Raw genomic sequence first — 19,490 nt, 5'->3', positions numbered from 1 at the left:
TCTGATAGCATTTTACCCACAGTAGAACTGCTTTCAAAATTGGAGTCAATCTTCTCAAACTCTGCTGCTCCTTTATCAACTAAATTGATGTAATATTCTAAATCCCTTGTTGTTATTTCAACAATCTTCACAGCATCTTCACCAGGAGTAGATTTCATCTCAAGAAACCACTTTCTTTGCTCATCCATAAGAAACTTCCTTATGCTCCTTATCCCTTAAAGTTTGATTATGAGATTGGAGCAGTGCAATCACATCTTCAGGCTCCACTTCTATTTCTAGTTCTCTTGATGTTTCTACCACATCTGCAGTTAATTACTCCACTGAAGTCTTGAACCCCTCAAAGTCATCCATGAGGCTAGGAATCAACTTCTTCTAAATTCCTGTTAATGTTGATATTTTGACCTCTTCCCATGAATCATGAATGTTCTTAATGACTTTTAGAATGGTGAATCCTTTCTGGAAGATTTTCAATTTACTTTGCCCAGATTCATCAGAGGAATACACTATCTGTGGTAGCTACAGACTTATGAAATGCATTTCTTAAAGAATAAGACTTGAAAATTGAAATGCCTTCTGATCCATGGGCTGCAGAATGGATGTTGTGTTAGCAGACCTGAAAACAACATTTATCCCATTGTTCATTTCCATCAGAGCTCTTGGGTGACCAGGTGCATTGTCAATGAGCAGTAATCTTTTTTTCTGAGCAGTAGGTCTCAACACTGGGCTTAAAATATTCAGTAAACCATGTTGTAAAGAGATGCACTGTCATCCAGGCTTTGTTGTTCCATTCATAGAGCTCAGGGTGAGTCGATTTAGAGTAAGTCTTAAAGGCCATAGAATTTTCAGAATGGTAACTGAGCACTGGCTTCAACTTAAAGTCGCCAGCTGCCTTAGCCCCTAACAAGAGAGTCAGCCCGTCTTTTGGAGTTTTGAGCCAGGCATCGACTCCTCCTCTCTAGCTGTGAAAGTTCTAGATGACATCTTCTTCCAGTATAAGGCTGTTTTGCCTACATTGAAAATCTGTTTACTGTAGCCACCTTCATTAATGGTCTTAGCTAGGTCTTCTGGATAACTTGCTGGAGCTTCTACATCAGCACTTGCTGCTTCACCTTGTACTTCTATGTTTTGGAGACAGTTTCTTCCTTTAAACTTCATGAACCAACCTCTGCTAACTTCAGACTTTTCTTCTGCATCTCCCTCACCTCTCTCAGCCTTCATAAAACAAAAAAGAGTTAAGGCCTTGTTCTGGATTAGGCTTTGGCCTAAGGGAATGTTTTGGGTGGTTTGATCCTCTGTCCAGACCACTAAAACTTTCTCCATATCAGCGGTAAGGCTGTTTTGCTTTCTTCTCATTCATGTGTTCACTGGAGTAGCACTTTTAGTTTCCTTGAAGAACTTTTCCTTTGCATTCACAACTTTACTAACTGGTGTAAGTGCCTAGCTTTCAACCTACCTCGACTTTCCACATGCCTTCCTTGCTAAGCTTAACCATTTCTAGCTTTTGATTTGAAGTGAGAGATCTGCAACTCTTCCTTTCACTTGAACACTTAGAGGCCATTATAGGGTTATTAATTGGCTTAATTTCAATATTATTATGTCTCAGGGAAAAGGGAAGCCTGAGGAGAGGGAGAGAGATGGGAGAACAGCCTGTCGGTTGGATCAGTCAGAACACAAACAACATTTATCGATTAAATTTGTCATCTCATATGGACTCTGTTCATGGTGCCCCAAAACAATTAACAATAGTAACATCAAAGATCACTAGTCCCAGATCACTACAATAAATAAATAATAATGAAAAAGTTGGGACTATTATGAGAATTACCAAATTATGACACAGGGGCATAAATTGAGCAAATGCTGTTGGAAAAATAACACCCATAGACTTGCTTAACATAGAGTTGCCACAAACCTTCAATTTGTAAAATATACAATAAAGTGAAGTGAAATAAAATGAGGTGTGCCTGTATTAAACTTGTTTTAATCAGTCTGACTGATTACAAAAGTGCACACACTTCTGAAGGGAAATCAGCAACATCCCCTGCAATCAACTCCTGAAAATCAGACTGAAAATCAGATAATCAGCAACAGCTTCCATCCAGTGAACAGATGTCTGAGAGTCAGCCAGTGAGCAACAGTCTTACTCTGGTAAACCTGTTTCCATAGCTAAAGCCAATACTCCAGATTCTAAACTCCACACTTTTCCAAAACCCTTTGTAAGTTCTCTGCTTATAAACTGTGTCTTATAAGCTCAGCCCTCCCTTGCCTTAGCAAGAAATACATTCAGTTTATTATTTTAGATATTGAGTGATAGACTCTTTATCAGTATTTATGATCACCTATAATTACATGATATTTTTGTTCCCTGTTGGTTTACTATCTATCTGCATTAGGATGCAAGCTCTAAGAGGGCAGGTACTTTGTTGCTTTGTTCACTGCTGCAACTTATTGATGACATAGGTGCCTAGCACATAATATGAACTTTACAAGTATTTGTTGAATGCATCTTTAGAGTAGGAATAATGGCCACTTAGCATAATATCCCCACTGCTAATACAGTGCCTAGTACACAGAAGTAATTCCATAAAGTATTATTTAGATGAATGAATGAATTCATTGTCCATGCAGGTTTCAAAATATTTGTTAGGGATACCTTTGAAGTAAACCAGAGATTACTCAGATCTCTGTGGGTCCATATAGTTCTCATAAACTCATCTTTCTCTCCACAGATACACTAGATGAAAAGATGCCCACCTGCCTATTTGACATTTCCTTTTGGAAGACTTAGAGGCATTACTGGTTTAATGTGTTTAAAACTGAACCCACACTCTTTCTTTACCACCAAACCAGATCCTCTTCTAATGTTCTCTCTGTCACTACATGTTATAGGCCAGAAATCCCCTTTCTCCCTTGAACATCCATTTTCAACCCAGCATCAAGTAAGGGTGATTTTACCTCCCAAATATATCTTGAATCTGCTGACTTCTCTCCCTTTACATGAGCATCATGTTAATCCGAGCTACCATTAGCTGTCGTCTAAACTACTTTAGTAACACTAATTGGTCCATGAGCACCTTCTCAAGGCCTCTCACCAATCTAATCTTTCATCAGTCAACTGTCTCCTTATAAACTTTTATCAGATGGTTTGCTAATAGAACAGAGTTTAAAATCTTCAACATGGCCTCCAGACTCCATTCATTCTCATCTTGTACCACATTCCTCTCCATTGTCTGAACTTCCATCACTGGCTTTCTTTAAGTCACTTGAGATTATCATGTCCTCCTTTTCCTCCATCAGAAAGCTTTGCAAATGTTAGTACCTCAGCCTAAAACATTCTTCCTCCTGCTCTGACTTACTCTACACATATTAAATGCACCATCATTCCCTCACTCCCTGACCAAGTCACATACCCCTACCTCACCGAGAACCTTGTCTATCTCCTGTAAACACTTCTCATGCTGAAAATCTAAGTTCTGTTTGTGTCATTATTGGATTAATAGCCATCTCTTTAAACTGTAAGCTTCATGGGGCAGGGGCACTCTATTTTGAGCATATAGGAGGGAGTCAAGAAGTATTTATTAAATTAATGAAAAAATGAATGAAAGGGAAGAATTTGAATCTGGTCAAGACTTTCCCAGCATATTTCAGAGTAAACAGGGTTGGAACCTGTGTTCTGAGAGCATAGTGGGCCAAGGAAATGCAGTGAGGAAAAATGTCATTCTAGAGCTGCTTTCTTTTTTTTTGTTGTTGTTTTTTTTTTTAGAGCTGCTTTCTTTTCATTAAAATTTTCACTGAAAAGCAAGAGTCTCCCTAGTCTTTTGTGGGCTCATGTTTGGTGGTAAAGACAAAAGTGGTGCATAGAAGACATTCAAAGATCAATTTCATCTTTAACAAAGAAGGAGAGAAAGGATGGGTCCTAATCTGTTGGAGTGAGCAAATACTGTAGCAGGTTTTCATTTAATACGGCCAACTTTAAAATGAGTGTTATATTCTAAGAAAGATTTTGATTCTTGGGGAGTCTCCATTAGATGTAGGTATTAAGTAGCTCTTTTCACTAGTTTTAGGGTTCATTTAAATATTTTAAAAATCCAAAATATTGTCATATTAAAAGGCAGTATTTACAAATGGTGTTTTCTTTCTCCAATTCTTGCCTCACTGTGAAAGTCTCAACCACTGCTGTGCTGCTGTTGTAACATCAGTTACAAAAATCTTTCATTTTGGAAATCAAAGTAAAGGATAAGAAAAAGCTATGAAAGCAGGATCATCTTTAGGGAGAACATTTGGGACATGGAGGGCAGGGTAGCGTGGGGAAAGAGAGGTTGCCAGGCAGCCTTCCACATACTGCCTGAGTTTTCTTTGTTTTACTTCGTTTTGTTACCCCACCAGAAAGTCACAGCAAGCATAGTGTCTGGCATGTTTGTGTAACTCTAAAGTAGAGCCTACATGCTGCTTTGCTTAAAACAAATTTGTTTCCTCATTTTGAAGAGGGGAGAGGACTATTGTCATTCATAAAAAAAGATTTTCCTTTTGAATGGACTTTGGAAATGTGTGGACAACTAGACATAGTAATCTGGAGGACTATGAAAACATTAAAATGGAAGGCGTTAATTGACTGAATTGGCTGTGTTTCCTGACATCTGTATTTGCCTCATGTATTAAGGCTTTGTTTGTTTGTTTTGTTTGCTTGTTTTTAAGGCCTGGAGTTGTCTATTTTTCAGAGCCTCAGATCCCTTTTTTGACTGAACTTTTACTGCAAATAGATAAAATTCCTGCTCTATACCACTGCTTTATTAATACTAACTTAGAAGTCTATTAATATGCTTATTTAAATCCCTAGCATGGGTATGTATTTAAAACATACTTTGATTTGTAAATATTATCTTTTTTATGGAATGTAACTGTGCCTTTTGCCACTAGAACAAATTGATTTCATCTATCTTCCGTCTCACCTTTAAACGTATTATTTACCCAACTTTTACTTTTCCAACATAACGTAAAAATGTCTCACTACAATAAGAAGATTAATAAACAAAGCAAAAAAGACTATTTATGAAAAAATACTTTAGAAATCCAGTCCTTTTGATTAGTAACCAGCCCTAGTACCAGAAAAACTTCAAAGTGCTCTCTAAACATTGAATTTTCATCAGTGATGCTGCAAGCCTTAGCTCTCATCTTTCATGCTTACCATGCAATAACTTCAAAAGGATAAAAAGAAAGAATGGTAATCTCTCCAAGCGACACTCTGCTAAGGCCAGTCATCTTGTCTTTGGCTATCATGCATTCACAACCAGATAATTGCTTCATTACATTATGCTTTAATAAATATAATAATTAACATTTTGTTACCAAAAAAAGCCAACACTCAAGCCATTCAGAAATGAAATCCAGAGCCCAGGGGATTTCTAGAAGAAAATGAAAAAGAATTAGCATCAAATACAGACCTCTTCAAAGGGAAAGAGATCATTTAAACTTGTCTTTTACTTACTGAAATCTGTTCTGCATATTTTATTGTTTTTGTCATCTTGCTTGTTATAATCCAGCAAGCGAATGTTCAAAGAACATAAAATCCTACAAATAAATAAATGGAATATGAGTGAATTTACAAAAAGGCAACAAGAGTCTCACATGTAAGCTTTGATTACGTAAAGCAATTATGTTTCCCAGTGGTGCTCCGGGAACATGTGATTGATCAGTAGGAGAGAAATCAAAGTTTTTCGCTTCATGACACTTAGATGTCTAATTTACAGAGTACAAGTAACTTGGAAACCTTATCTGAATCAGCATGATATCACCAGTCAAATTTGGGGTGATCAAGACTTTTTAGAATTAGATTGTAGGGCAGTCTGGGTCAGCGTGGGAAGTTGTAATAGACTCTGACCTTTAAACAAGAGGTAGACATATCATTATGGACTTTGTGGTCAGTAACTCGGCAGTCATCTGAGGAAGTATACCAGAGGGAACTTTGGCGGGGAGGGGTCAGAGTTGTGTGTTGTGTAGTGGTAACCTCAAACAAGAAGAGACCAATAATAAGATTACACTTGTGAATTTTGCTGTTTGGATCGGGGAATATCCTCACACCAACAGCTTTCTAAAGCTCTCTCACCCCAAGGTAATAAAATGGAGACAGCAATAAAGACAATTCTTGGTGACAAATTATCTTAAAAGTTATATTATCCAAAAAAGTGCAAATATTTTATATTATGGTAAAAAGGAAAGGAAAAGCAATGGATAGGAGCTGTCTGATAGTCTCAGTGAGTGTGTTTCTCCCTCAGACACTGGAGTTAAAAAGTTATCCTTTCGGATTACTTGGATGTTATCTAGATCAGTACTTCTTCAGTTTATAGGCATAGGGAATTGTTGACAGTGCATATTTGCCATCAGCTTGTTACATAAAATAGGTCAGTAGGGCAGATTAAAGATAATCTATTTTTAATATAAATATTAAGTAAGGGGCTTAAACAGAAAGGCCAAATTAAGGTTTTGGGAAAAGGGCATGTGTGTGTGTGTGCACGTGTGCGCACCTTTACGTGCATGCACGCACATGATCGCTGGCATGTTTGGTGTCGAAATGCAGAAATCGTCAAAAAATAGAAGGGGTGAGCAGGAAGTGGCAAATTAAAAGCCTTACCAAACAGGTAAGGAGAGTGGGAAATTGAAAAAGTATTAGGTGACAGGCAAAATTGACTGGACTTGGTTAGATCTGTAGATGAAAATGGGAATTGAGGGTAAGTGATGACTTAGTAAGTATAGAAACCTAGCTCTCTACGTATTAATTCTACGTCTACCAATGATAGGGAATGAATAAGTTAAAATAGTTTCTCTAAGCTGCTGGAGAAAAAAATCCTAATATATATATGGTTTTTTGTTTGTTTGTTTTTTTGGCTGCATTGGGTCTTCATTGCTGCGTGCGGGCTTTCCTCTAGTTGCAGCAAGCGGGGTCTACTCTTCGTTGCGGAGCACGGGCTCTAGGTGCCTGGGCTTCAACGTTTGTGGCTCATGCAGGGGCTCAGTAGTTGTGGCTCACGGGCGGTAGAGCGCAGGCTCAGTAGCTGTGGTGCACCGGCTTACTTGCTTCGCGGCATGTGGGATCTTCCCGGACCAGGGATCAAACCTGTGTCCCCTGCATTGGCAGGTGCATTCTTAACCACTGTGCCACTAGGGAAGTCCCCTAATATATATTTTTAATTAAACTCTAAGTATCCATCAGTGATGTCACCGGGGAATTATTTTTAGTTAATATAATTCCCAAGTGTCTCTAGAAGAGACTAAGTAAATAGGACCATTTTTTTTCCCCCACAGCAGCACACGTTAATATCACCATAAGATTAGGATCCTAAAACCCTGAAGAATAACAAAATATGAGAGGAAGAATGTAGGTTTATTTTATAATTCCATGAGCTTTTGTGAATGCACTGAAGATGGTAAGCAATGAGGGAGATATCAGAAGGAAAGTCAGGAAAACCAGCCCAAAGGCCAATACCTTTGGCACTGGTATTACTTGACTTCTGTTCTCCTATCACCAATCTAGAAGAAAATGTTTTTTAATGAAATTGGAAGTTGAGAAGAAAGGACAAAGACATCATATCTTTGTAATAATAGAAACTGATACATCTTAACTCATCTCTGCCTACTCATGTATCTATGTACATATTGGAAGGGCAAGAAAACAGTACTTTTCACATTCTGAATATCACCTAACTCCTTGGTAAGCTATTAAGCAGTCCTGAACTTTACACAGGATAAATAATATGATATTTAAGTTTAAATATTTTTCAGTGAAAGTGAAAATAAGCCAAAAGTCTAAATTAAAATTGAAAGAGAAGGATAACTCAGGTTTCGAGAAATGATGAGTAGGATGTTGACGGGGTATCAATCCTCGAGGAAGAGGGGGTATGAGGGCCACTGGAGGAGACCTGCCTAATAGAAATGCAGGCTTGTACATTCTGACTTCTGAAGAATGTTGGCCCCAAACTAACCTTCTATGATTAAACTTACTCTTTGGAGTAAATGCTGTGTAAAACGGGATTGGCTCTATAATAATCAACAAGGGAAAAGGAAAGAAATAAATCACCTTTACTCTTTAAGACTGCACTTACAAAGAGAAAACAAGCACCAATCATGGCTGCTTTGACTGTCACATCTAGATCTGCAGGAACGTGAATTCCAAAGTTGTCAGCATTGGTGAAGACGTCGTTTACGAATCCTGACCAGTACTTTGAAATCTTCCCAATTGTAAGCTTTTCGTTAATGGTCTTCACCTTTGAAAAGAAAATAAGAAGTTGTAAATTTGAAGGTGATACAGATGGTTTTACATTTCTTCATATATTTACTTCATGAGAGATAGGAATTATTTTATTCATCATCTTTAAATGACAATTAAATGATGGTACTCATTCCTTTATATAAGCATAGGTTTGTAGATATAACTTTCCAGTTTACTCTTCAGGAATTTTGCTTTTCTGACATTTTTTAATCCATTGTAATTCATTTATTTATTTTTTTTCTTTTTGTTTTTGTATGCAGATTGAGAATTTAATAGCCTCAAGTAATTGAGGACAGGCTACCACAAGATGGCAGCAGGTACGTAGTCTCAATTATATGGTCTAACCATGATTCCTTTACCTGAAGTCCAGATTTTAAATCTGAATTCTTCATCAAAAAAGAAAAAAATATGTGAAATATTTTAGAAGAAATTTTTTAGAAAAAAATAATTTCTAAGTACAATTTATAACCTTTTAATTTTTATTGCTAAGATTTTATAATTACTAATATGTTTAAATATTATCAGTCATTGCTCAATTTCATTTTTATATTATACTCAGATATTTACTAGGTCATTCCTTTATAACTAACCCTAAGTCCTATTTTTCATTCGAAAAATTCTCTGGGCTAATGTACCACACAGGAAATTCAGACTTTGACATCAAAAGTCTATAGTTCTTTTCAGTTAGAAGGAATCTACAGTTAAACTTTATCCACTATTCATTTGCTTGCCCTGTTTCTCATTCAAAGGCTGAAAGTGATTCAGTATAAACTTTCACTTTCTGTATGGGAGTAGAGGATAGAAAATAGAGAAAGTTACTTAGGCCATGTCTATACCATGAATAATGAAACTCTTAAGCTCTCCTCAATCATAGGGCATATTTTTATCCTTTACTCTTAGGAAAGTTATACCAAGTCTTTTTGGCGTGGGCTGGAGTTATGACAGCTCATTTTGCAAAATGTACGTTGTATCCTAGGTGAATAATGTTCCCTGAAATCCTGCAACCTTAATGTCCTATGTGGGATATACATGAATGAATGGAGTGAAATGAAATGAAATGAAAAAGAAATACATACTTTAAATTAGACTATATCCTCTAGGAAAATCTGTTAAGATAGTTCACATTCTTACACATTGAATTTGCAAGTAATTACTGTTTTTTAACATTCAATTTACACAAATATGTTTACGTGAGAATAGATTGTTTTACAAAATGAAGTTAGCAAGTCTTATGAACATAGCTTTTAAATTAATGGTATTTTAATGGAGTGTGCTCTTGAGATCAGGACTGAATATGTTACCACCAGGGATGTAGGAAAGAAGATGTAATTTTGGTGATTCTGAACTAAATATATTTGCTTTATACCATAGGCACTATATTCCACATAAATCAAATTTTTGTAGTGTTTTAAAAAAATTCTTGAACCTACTATCTCTGGAATTATGAGTTATTATTAGCATGTACAATATTACTTGTTACATTATTTCACAAATATATAATTTTCTAAATCTATTTCAGAGATGTTTCATGATTTGAACATTTTAAAAATTGAATTATGTTGCAAAAAATCAGGACCTAAGTGAAAACGGTCCTTCATTTTGTCAATCATACCTCAAAATCCACATCGCCAAAACAGCCACATGTTGCACAAGGACCAACAATTTTCAAAATATCTTCTTTGTCTGCGTTTTGGATTGTGAATTTAGGCAGAAAGGGGTCCCACTTCTGTGCAACATAACCAACTATAGTACCAGGAGGGGCTTGGATTTCTAACTGTAAGAAGAGATAATAAAATAAGATTTCCTAAAGTTGTTGTATTTTAATTTTACTATAATGTCAGCTTACTTCTAAACAGTATATAAAAGCTTCTAAATATCTGCTTCTATCTTATACTGGTTTTTTTTTAATAATTTATAGAAACAAAGAAATTCACTATATAGATATGTGTTCTGCATTATGCGCTAAACGTCCATGTCTTTGATCTTCCTTCCCTAAGGAGAACCTATCCCAAAGCTGTTTTCTGACCCTGGGACACTGGCTTCTTTGCCATTTTGTTCCAAGTACAGTAATTGGTCAAGCACTGAAGATGTTTCCATCCCCTCTCAGTTGTGGCCACAACACACATCTATTTTTAAGTGTCACTTACTGATTATTATGGACTTTTTTCTCTTTGGATTGCCAACTTCTAGCTTCTCTGTGCTCAGTTAAAAACAAATGCTTCTTGCTCAGTTAAAAACAAATGCTTCTTGCAGAGTTACACACCAATTTGATTTGTTTCATTTTGTCCGAAGTGTTAAAGACTAGCACTTGCATTTTCAGGGCTGACTTTAGTATTTTACTCCATCATTCTTTATTCCCCTGATTTCTTCATTGTCCATAATATTGTATTTCAACATATTTATGTAGCCAAATCAAATACTTTGTAAAATAAGCTGGAAGCGGGTGAAAATGATGAACATTGTTTGCTTTTAGACCAAACCAGCGCTCATCATCTGATCTCCTTTCGTCTCTCCTTATTTGTTAAGTTCATAGTCTTATGTGCATGTCGGTAGTGTTTTCAGATGGACAAAGGTGGTTTCAACAAGTCTTCTTAGAATTATATAGATTTGTTCTAGGATAACTTTTAAAGTAACTGATGTGATTTTAACCAAATTAAAAAACATATTAATCAGTATTAGGATGAGTCTTATGGTTAAGTTATATGACATGGGGCTACTTTGAAATAAAACATCAATTATCAGAAATTTTCAAATGGGCATATATTCTGGATTATACTAAGTTTAGCATCTTGGGGCATATTAGATCTTGAATATCCCCAGTAAAAGTATAAAAATTTTTGGGCTCCGTATATAAGTACCTTAGCAATCCTATCACTTAGCCAGGTAATTGCCTATAAATGGAGAATTAACTTCAATATATATTGTGAGAAACTTCTCTAATTAAGGAGAGTTCCATATTACTATTTATTTTCCTTTGTGCTAAGTAGACTATTTATACATAGGTCCTCAATAGAGAAGCTTGGGCTTGAATAAAGACACCTGGATCAAGTCCCGTTTATTGTATCTTCTATATGTGTGATCATAGGTAAGGAACCTCCACTCTCTAAGCCCCAGTTTCCTCAATTGCAAAATGTAGAGAGTAAAATCTATTCCTTCTAACTTATAGAGGTGTTATGATATCAAAAACATCAAAGTAAGTGTATTTTCCATATCAACTTAGCTGCATCATGTCAATGAAAGTTATTACTATAGATCTATTCGTGATGAAAATCTATTATATATTAAAAATGTAAGAATCAGATGATTCCATCTAGAACAAGAACATAGTCTTTGCTAAACCGTGAAGTTTGTCGTAAATGGGTGAATGGAACCTGAGATTCTGTGCTAAAAATAATACCTACCCAAGAGAATACTTTAGAAGAGTTTAGTATCACTCAGCACTCCCTGAACTTTGCACCAATAAGAGAAGAAAAACGGTAGATTTGCTTAATGGTGGAACTTATAGCTATTACAATTACGTGGCTAATACAGAGATTCAGGAGTATGTGTCTCATTTACATGATGCATGAGCTGTCGTTACCGATTAACATCACAGAAGGCACTATAGTTTTTGGTTGGAAAGGAAAAAAAAATTTAGTGAATCACCGAATCCTCAAGCTGTTCTGATCCTAAAGGAGCAACATTCTAATTCAACCAATTGAAAGGTTAATTGCCCCATATCTCCAGATGAATGCCATTTATTTAAGAAATAATTACTGATCTTTCCAAACATGGAAAAATACAAGCACACCCAGAGCCAAAGACTAACCTCTTGTAGGTAGCAAGGGCACCAGCAGCTGTTACACCTCAAGGGCCTGTTGACTGTAATCACCTCTCGACCCGAGTTATCGGTGATCTTCAGAGTGCAAGATCTCAGTGTGGAACAGAAAGTACGATTGAAGCAGATGCTTTCCTCCACTGCAAAGTAAATTCTTTGTCCCAAGCTGTTTTTAATCTCATATTTGTTGGAGGTCTCAGTGCCAAGTATCACTAATGGAGCAAAAAAAATAATTATCAAAATCATGCTTATTGCTTACTATCAAAACTTTATATGAGTAAAAATGTTGTGTTATTAAAAGAAAACAGAGCGTGTGATCAGTTATTAAGTATATGGTATCTTATTCAGACAAATCTACTTCCGTGCTCGAAATTTTGAGGATTTAGGCATAGAAATCAAAGTAAACCCTGAGAACAAAGTTGTGCAATTACTAAATTTTGATTACAGATATATGACCTACTTGGACACATATAGTACCACTTTTCAACTAGGGAAGCAACGTTGTAAAGAAGGATCAAATACTCAGATAATAATTCTATCACTGTTATGGAATTTACTGAGACGACTCACACTGATAGTAATGATTTTGTCTAAAATCTCTATCTGGTATTATATCTACAGCTGCATGCTATCTATTACAATTTTGACATATCTTAGTTAACGACAAAAATACTTGATTAATTTGAATTCAGTTAGTCATCATTGTAAATTTGTGTATTGTTAAATGATTTGCCTATTTGACGAATCACTGACACTATGATAAAACATATTTTGTTTTGATGATTTTTTGTTATTTAGTCTCAACCTTGATTTCCATGTCTGAAATTACAGCATTAAGAAAATTTAAACTATTAGCAGCCATGGAAATGACCAAATAGTTTTTATTACTTTAAGATTAAAAATAATATTAGATTCCTAATGACAGTATCATCAAAGACTTGGGGAGTTTTATGCTTTTATGTTTATCTATATCAAACTAATAATTTTACTTTCAATATTTATTTTAAAAAATAAGCCTAGTGCTCTTTTTAATCTATCTTAAACATTTAACTTTATCATTTATAAAATATTTAGATATAAAGAAACTTCTGAAACTTAAAACATTTCAACAGTTTTAATAATTACAGAATACAATATACTTACTTCCAAGAAGCTCCACCTGCTGGTGTATAATTATCAGGTCTAACTGTTAAAAGACGACATAAAGGAAATAAAAAGTATTACATCACAGGTCTTTGAAAACCTTTGCAGCTATTACTATTAACCTGTTTACTAGACTACCTGAAATTAGATGATTTTCATGTTCTCTGTGAGGGAAATGGTTGAAAACAGCTCACATTTTATAATGAAAAAGAAGTTAACATGGTTTTTATTCAAGTAAAATTTAAAAATTACAAGAACCCTGAAAATTTCAAGGCAGAATTGCCCAGAATAACATTAGCAACTGTGATTAGCTCTGTGTTTTTTTCTGTGGTAATCAGATAAAAGTGTAGCTCTTGGAAACAATATCTTTGAGAATATTTTTAAACAATCTGAATAAGAACGCCTATAAGGTTTTAAACCTCTCTCTCTCTCTCTTTCTCTCTCTTTTTAAAAGAAATGAACCAAAATGAAACAAAACAGTAATGACCTGCATGCATGGCCTCTCCACTCAGCCCTATAACTCTACTTTCACTCTGACATGCAGTAACTCATTCCTCACAGTGATGAAACGTCTTTGTTAAAGCTGAAAAAAGCTATCCTTAAAATTTTCTCATTCACATCTTCCTTTGAACTAGGGGAAGAAAACCCAGAAATCCTGCTGATGCCAGCAAAGTACCAATTTAAGCAGAAAAGAGTTAAGCCACTAAATGCATGACACATTAAAACTTGCCTATGTAATTAGAAGTGAAGTTAATTTACAGAGATAAAGTAGCCACAGTTGAGGAGTGACTTATTAAACAGAATACAGTACAAACTGCTTTTTAAAGGAAATATTTAAAATATGTTCTTAGAGTGAATTTTATTTGTGTATGTTTTCCTTTTGATATTCAATACTTGAAGATTCACTAAGGTAAAATCACTGAGTGCAATGCTGATTATTACTTTTTTAAATGCTTCATTTTCTATCTTGCCTTAAAATTTTCTTCACTTTATTCTCCCTTCACATTAATATACTCACTGATAACTTTTAAATGAAAGTAATCGATACTAACAGTTGGAATTGATTGGGCATCACAAACGCAGAAAATATGACATTACCTTATTTCCTTCACTCTCCTTGTATATCCTGAGGTGGAGGTAAAAACTAATATCATTTCTTCTATTTAAGTCTTATTATTGATAAAAGTACATGTGACCTCCATTTTAAGATTCACAAAAATATTTTTTCCAAAATTTATGATTTAAGATATTCTAAAACATATTTTAACAACTATGACAAAGTTTTTTAAAAAAATTTGAATCGGTCTTTGTTGTGTAGTATTGTTAGTTCTGTTCTCCTCTTTTGAGGAAAATGGAGAGTTGAGGAAAGAGAAGGGGTAAGCTTCAAAAGGACATGCACAATTATTAAGCAGTGGATCTATGTAGGAGTAACTTAGAGATAGAGAAGGAGTATGGGGGCAGAAGTTAAGTTTGAGTTTAGGAGCTTTGACTATTTGTGTCATGGATCAAGTTTTCAGCCTTGAAATTTAAAGACTATTGGTTGAAAAGGGAAGTTGTACCTAATACCTAATAATAGCAGTTGTTTATTTAATGACTACCATGAGGTAGTCACTGTGCCAGATTTTTTGACATAGTGTCTGATTTAATCCTCACACACATCAGAGAGCTAGATATCATTACATTTTACATGTGAGGAAACAATCCCAGAGAGAGAAGGTAGTTTGCTCAACATCACAGAGCATGTATCAATAAGTGGTTAGACTGGGATTTGAACCCAGGCAGTAATGCCGCTGATTTTGACGTGCTCTTTACTCTGCTGTACCACATCACTAAACTAATCTTAGGAACTGGGAGAAACAATTCTTAAGTGATGCTATGGGACTTCTGAGTACCTTTCCTCCCTATTTACTCTTATACTCACCCATCCTCTGTAATAACATTTGACTTAATCTACCTCTGTGGGCAAACGTCCTGGATTTGAGGGTCTTGGTTTTGGTTGTTCTTGTAGTTTCCTTTAAATCGCCCCAGGCCACTTATAAACCATGGTCCAAAAGAGCCCTTTTCATCTTTTGCTATTAATTGATGAACTAGGAATTGTTGGAAAGTCTAAAGAGATTGTGTCATGTATTCGGGTGTCAGGGCAAGTAAAGGACTCCTGAAGTATGAAAGGTATAGAATGGAAACCTAATTACAGCCTTGGATATGTAACTAAGAACCAATTCTTATGTATAATTTATCAGGTTTACAGGTATCACTGATTCCATTTAATACATGTAGCAAGATAAATGTGATCTTTACATGTGTCCTTGTAGACTTTGATTCACTACTCTTAGCTATAGGTGACTAAATTATAAATAGTTATCCTTTGACGCTTATAGGATATAATGTTATTGACTATTATGAACATGTTAATCCATCTGGAAAGAGAATGTATTGGTTTTATTCTTAAGTTTAACCTACATGAACAACATATATACATGTCTAGACATATAAGTATGTGCATGTACATATGTATGTATACACACACACACACACACACACACACACCGCTTGGGAGTTTATTTTTAAATTATTAATGGAAACATGATTTTCAGTAGTAGTCATTGGATAGTCTTGATTAAAGGAGAATAGATGATTTTTTTAAAATTTTACTTTGAGTTTTTTAACTTAGAAGGATTTTTATTGAATATTTTCCTATTTGTTTATTGAAGCATGTACTATTTTCAAATCTTCATAGTTTTATTTAACCTTATGGTTTTAGATAAAAGTTAACTCACAAAATTCTTTATATATATGTTTCTTACAAACTAGTAGTATTAAACTTTCAAAATGTGCATTCACCCTTTTCTATATGCACCACTTTAAAGCAAATTAGTGTTCTTTTAGTATAAAGATTATCAATTTTCTTTCCCTTTGAAGTAAAATATCCACCAATTTGTGGCATGTTTTTGTTTTCTGAAAAAGATTACCAAAGGTGTACGTTTGGAAAATTGACTTCATTTTAGAACTGCAGCCAACGGGTTCATATCTCTATCAAATATGAAAAAAGTGTATTCATGTCAAGCATCTGGCTCAGGGTGTGTCATCATTCATGGATGGAAGAAGACTATGTGATGACCATATGGGATCATCAAACCTCAGCCCTCTGGCACTGGTATATCACTTTTATACTCGGCGAAACCTTGTCTGACAACATTCCCAAACAGCTTGCAGCAGTTAATCAACTCTAGTCAGCTATTACAGCTGATCCTTCCTGCAGATGGAAGATGGTAGGTTAGCCTTTCCAGCTCTTTTACATATCTCCCTGAGCTCTCCAGTCTCTAAAGTACATTTGTCTGCCAGTGGGTTTCTGGAGAAGGCATCTGCAATTATAAACATTTTCCCAGGAACATATGCTGCGTGCAGCTTAAACCCTATCAGGCATAACAGAAATCTCTTGCACCTTAAGGGAATTAACACAGAGATTTGATTTTGATAAAGGAGATAGACTTTATAGTTTGAAAGAGTGCCAAACAAGCTGAAAATTGCAGCAGATGTGCTGACATCTCAATATTAGTGTAAGTGTATTTCTAATCTTTTGTAGGATAAATACAAAAGCAACAATAATATACATCAATATCAATTGCTATTTATGTGCCATAGAATTCAGGTGATAATATTTCTTGATTGATTTATTATAAGGCTTGAATCATTGCTTACCCTCCAATGACTAGAACAGTGGCTATACCTAATGATAATATGATCTTTCAAGCAAATTGGCCTGGAGATGCAAGAGCATCAGAAGACAATGCTAACTTGATAGGCTGATTTTCTCTTGGATTTCCATCCACCTTTTTGAGATTCAGTTGAAGATGTTGAACTCTCAGCTCATTGCAGAAGTCTCTCCTGAGTACTTTGATCTTTAGCAACGTTTCTCTTCTCTGTACACCTGTGCAAATTAAAATTGTGTGCTTATCTGGCTCTAGTACCCAGCCTTGCATTTTTTGTCATCATTTTTTGTCTTTGCCAATGAGGTTGCAGAACGTTTGGGTGACAGGGACTAGGTTTTATACCATTTATGTGCCTTGATTAAGACAGGTACTCAATATCCTTAATTAAATAGCTGTAGGTGACTAGACATATTAGACAGTTTCTCCAGGCCAAATGTGCTGACACCTTGAGCAATGAGCAGTAAAATGATAAATGTGCTAAACAGCTCAATCGAAAATGTTTAGTGTTCTTCCTCTGACAATTAAACAAGGAAATTAGAAGTGACCATAAAAGAAAAATGTTTCTTCCCAAATAACAGAAATAAATAAAAGACAGATTTTATAATTTCATGATTTATAATGCTTTTCTCACTTCAGTAAGTTATTTGTTGAAGTTCTTCAGCCTTGATTGAAAGGCAAGAAATCAAGTTTATATTCATTTTAAGGGCAAACACTTAGTAGAAATAGATAAAAGCACCTGGCTTAAATATTCTAGACCGGGAGGGAGACTCCCTGGTGGAGGGGGACCCCGCTGCCACACTTGGTTCCCTGGATTGGAAGGTGAGATGTGAAGGCCGTGGTCTGGGTCTGAAGCTCCCGGAAGAAAACCAGGCAGACTTCTGCTTCTTTGGTTCTGTGCATCTGCAAGAGAATGACCATCCCAGTCCGTATTTAAATGTAGACCATTTTATTTAGTTTGTCTTATAATATTTGCTTCCTCTTAATTCAGAGGGTAGAGTATCTCCCACAGTAGCCTCTCACTACAGTGCCCTTTCCTTCATTTTTCCGACTCACTGTCAGCACCACTTGACCCCGAAGCCAGAGATAAAGGACTGTGGAAGACTACCAGAGGTAGTTGTGAGAAAAGTTGGATAATTTGGGCAAAATAAATGATTTTAGAAAGTATATTTTTTGAAGACAAGTGAAACTTCTATTCAAAGAGCTAAAAGATTATACACTGCAAAAAGAAAATCAATGGCAAAAGAAACTAGATGTTCTCTACTCATAAAAGGATAACCTTAGACATAGGTTGTAAATCATAACTATGACTTTCAAGCATATTCTCCCTTCCTCAAATATTATGAAGGTGCCTCATAATTTCCAAGGCTATTTTGTCTCTTTTTATCAATCATACTACTATGGCTAGATGTAATTCAGGGCCCTTATACTTTAGCCTGCACCAGAACCAGCTGGGGGGCTTATTAAAACACCCATTGCTGGGCCACACTCCAGACTTTCTAATTCTGTGGTTGGAGTGGGTGTGGAGCTTGAGAATTTTGCATTTCTAACTAGTTCCCAGGTAAACTAATGCTGCTGGTCTGACGATATATACTTTGAGAACTAATGGGAATATTTGTAACTAATTTATGAGCTTCTTAAGGGCAGTGTAATATTTAATTTAGCTTTGAATTCTCAGTGCTTGGTATAAAAGCATCCGAAAAAATTTTGACAGTATGAATCCCTTTGTAGCTCACCCAAAATTACAAAGGATAAAAGAATTGCAGAATTCTAAAATGTTTGGCTTTGATTTTTTAATCACCTGTTTTCTATATTATTGCCAGGTAAAATTGTTACTATTTCAATTATGTCTTAGATTGAAATTCGGAGATTTGCTATTTATACTGCCTTAGTCTGGAGCCTAATATTATGCATAAGACCTGTACGTGGTGCATGCAAAATTCTTCTTCTTTGTTAAAAATATACTTTATTACCTTTCTACTATTATTTTTCCCTTTTCTTCTCACATGACTGCCATTTGGCTGTCTCCCTCATTAGATACCATTATTTCTTTCAAAGACTATCAGTGTTTTTACTTCTCATCTTTATTAAGCCAAATTGTCAGAGTTCTCACATGTGCATTCATTTCGTTTAGACTTTGCTGTTTTAGATTGAGTGTAGGTATGGAGCAAGCAAGGTTCATGACGGGTGTTTTCAAATATCAGAGAAGCCATTATGAAGAAAAGTAATTTAGACTATTTTAAAAACCTATGGGGCTTCCCTGGTGGCACAGTGGTTGAGAGTCCACCTGCCGATGCAGGGGACGCGGGTTCGTGCCCTGGTCCGGGAAGATCCCACATGCCGCGGAGCAGCTAGGCCCGTGAGCCATGGCCGCTGAGCCTGTGTGTCCGGAGTCTGTGCTCCGCAGCGGGAGAGGCCACAGCAGTGAGAGGCCCGCGTACCGCAAAAAAACAAACAAACAAACAAAAAAAACGATGAATGGGAAGGACAAGGAAACTGGCTCTGGATTAATATGAAGAAGAAATTTATAACAGATGCACAAAGATTTGGATAAGCACTC

The 19,490-nt window shown here is 35.6% G+C and overlaps 1 protein-coding gene across 1 annotated transcript; it reads right to left on the bottom strand.

Moving 5' to 3' along the window:
* Positions 1 to 7,845: 7,845 nt before the first annotated feature.
* PLSCR5 (phospholipid scramblase family member 5) lies at positions 7,846 to 17,867 on the bottom strand (the record flags this gene model as incomplete). Its single annotated transcript, XM_022582492.2, has 5 exons — positions 7,846 to 8,258; positions 9,876 to 10,037; positions 12,072 to 12,292; positions 13,224 to 13,266; positions 17,670 to 17,867. Coding segments are annotated over 5 exons (891 nt in total), but the record flags the coding sequence as incomplete, so codon positions are not given.
* Between the last annotated feature and the right edge of the window lie 1,623 nt (positions 17,868 to 19,490).

Source organism: Delphinapterus leucas, chromosome 4, assembly GCF_059928025.1.
Source record: "Delphinapterus leucas isolate spDelLeu-1000000601 "Yukka" chromosome 4, BTC_Dleu_Yukka2, whole genome shotgun sequence".
Lineage (NCBI taxonomy): Eukaryota > Metazoa > Chordata > Mammalia > Artiodactyla > Monodontidae > Delphinapterus > Delphinapterus leucas.
The sequence above is the reverse complement of the archived record's forward strand: the minus strand, read 5'-3'. Positions and strand labels throughout refer to the sequence as shown.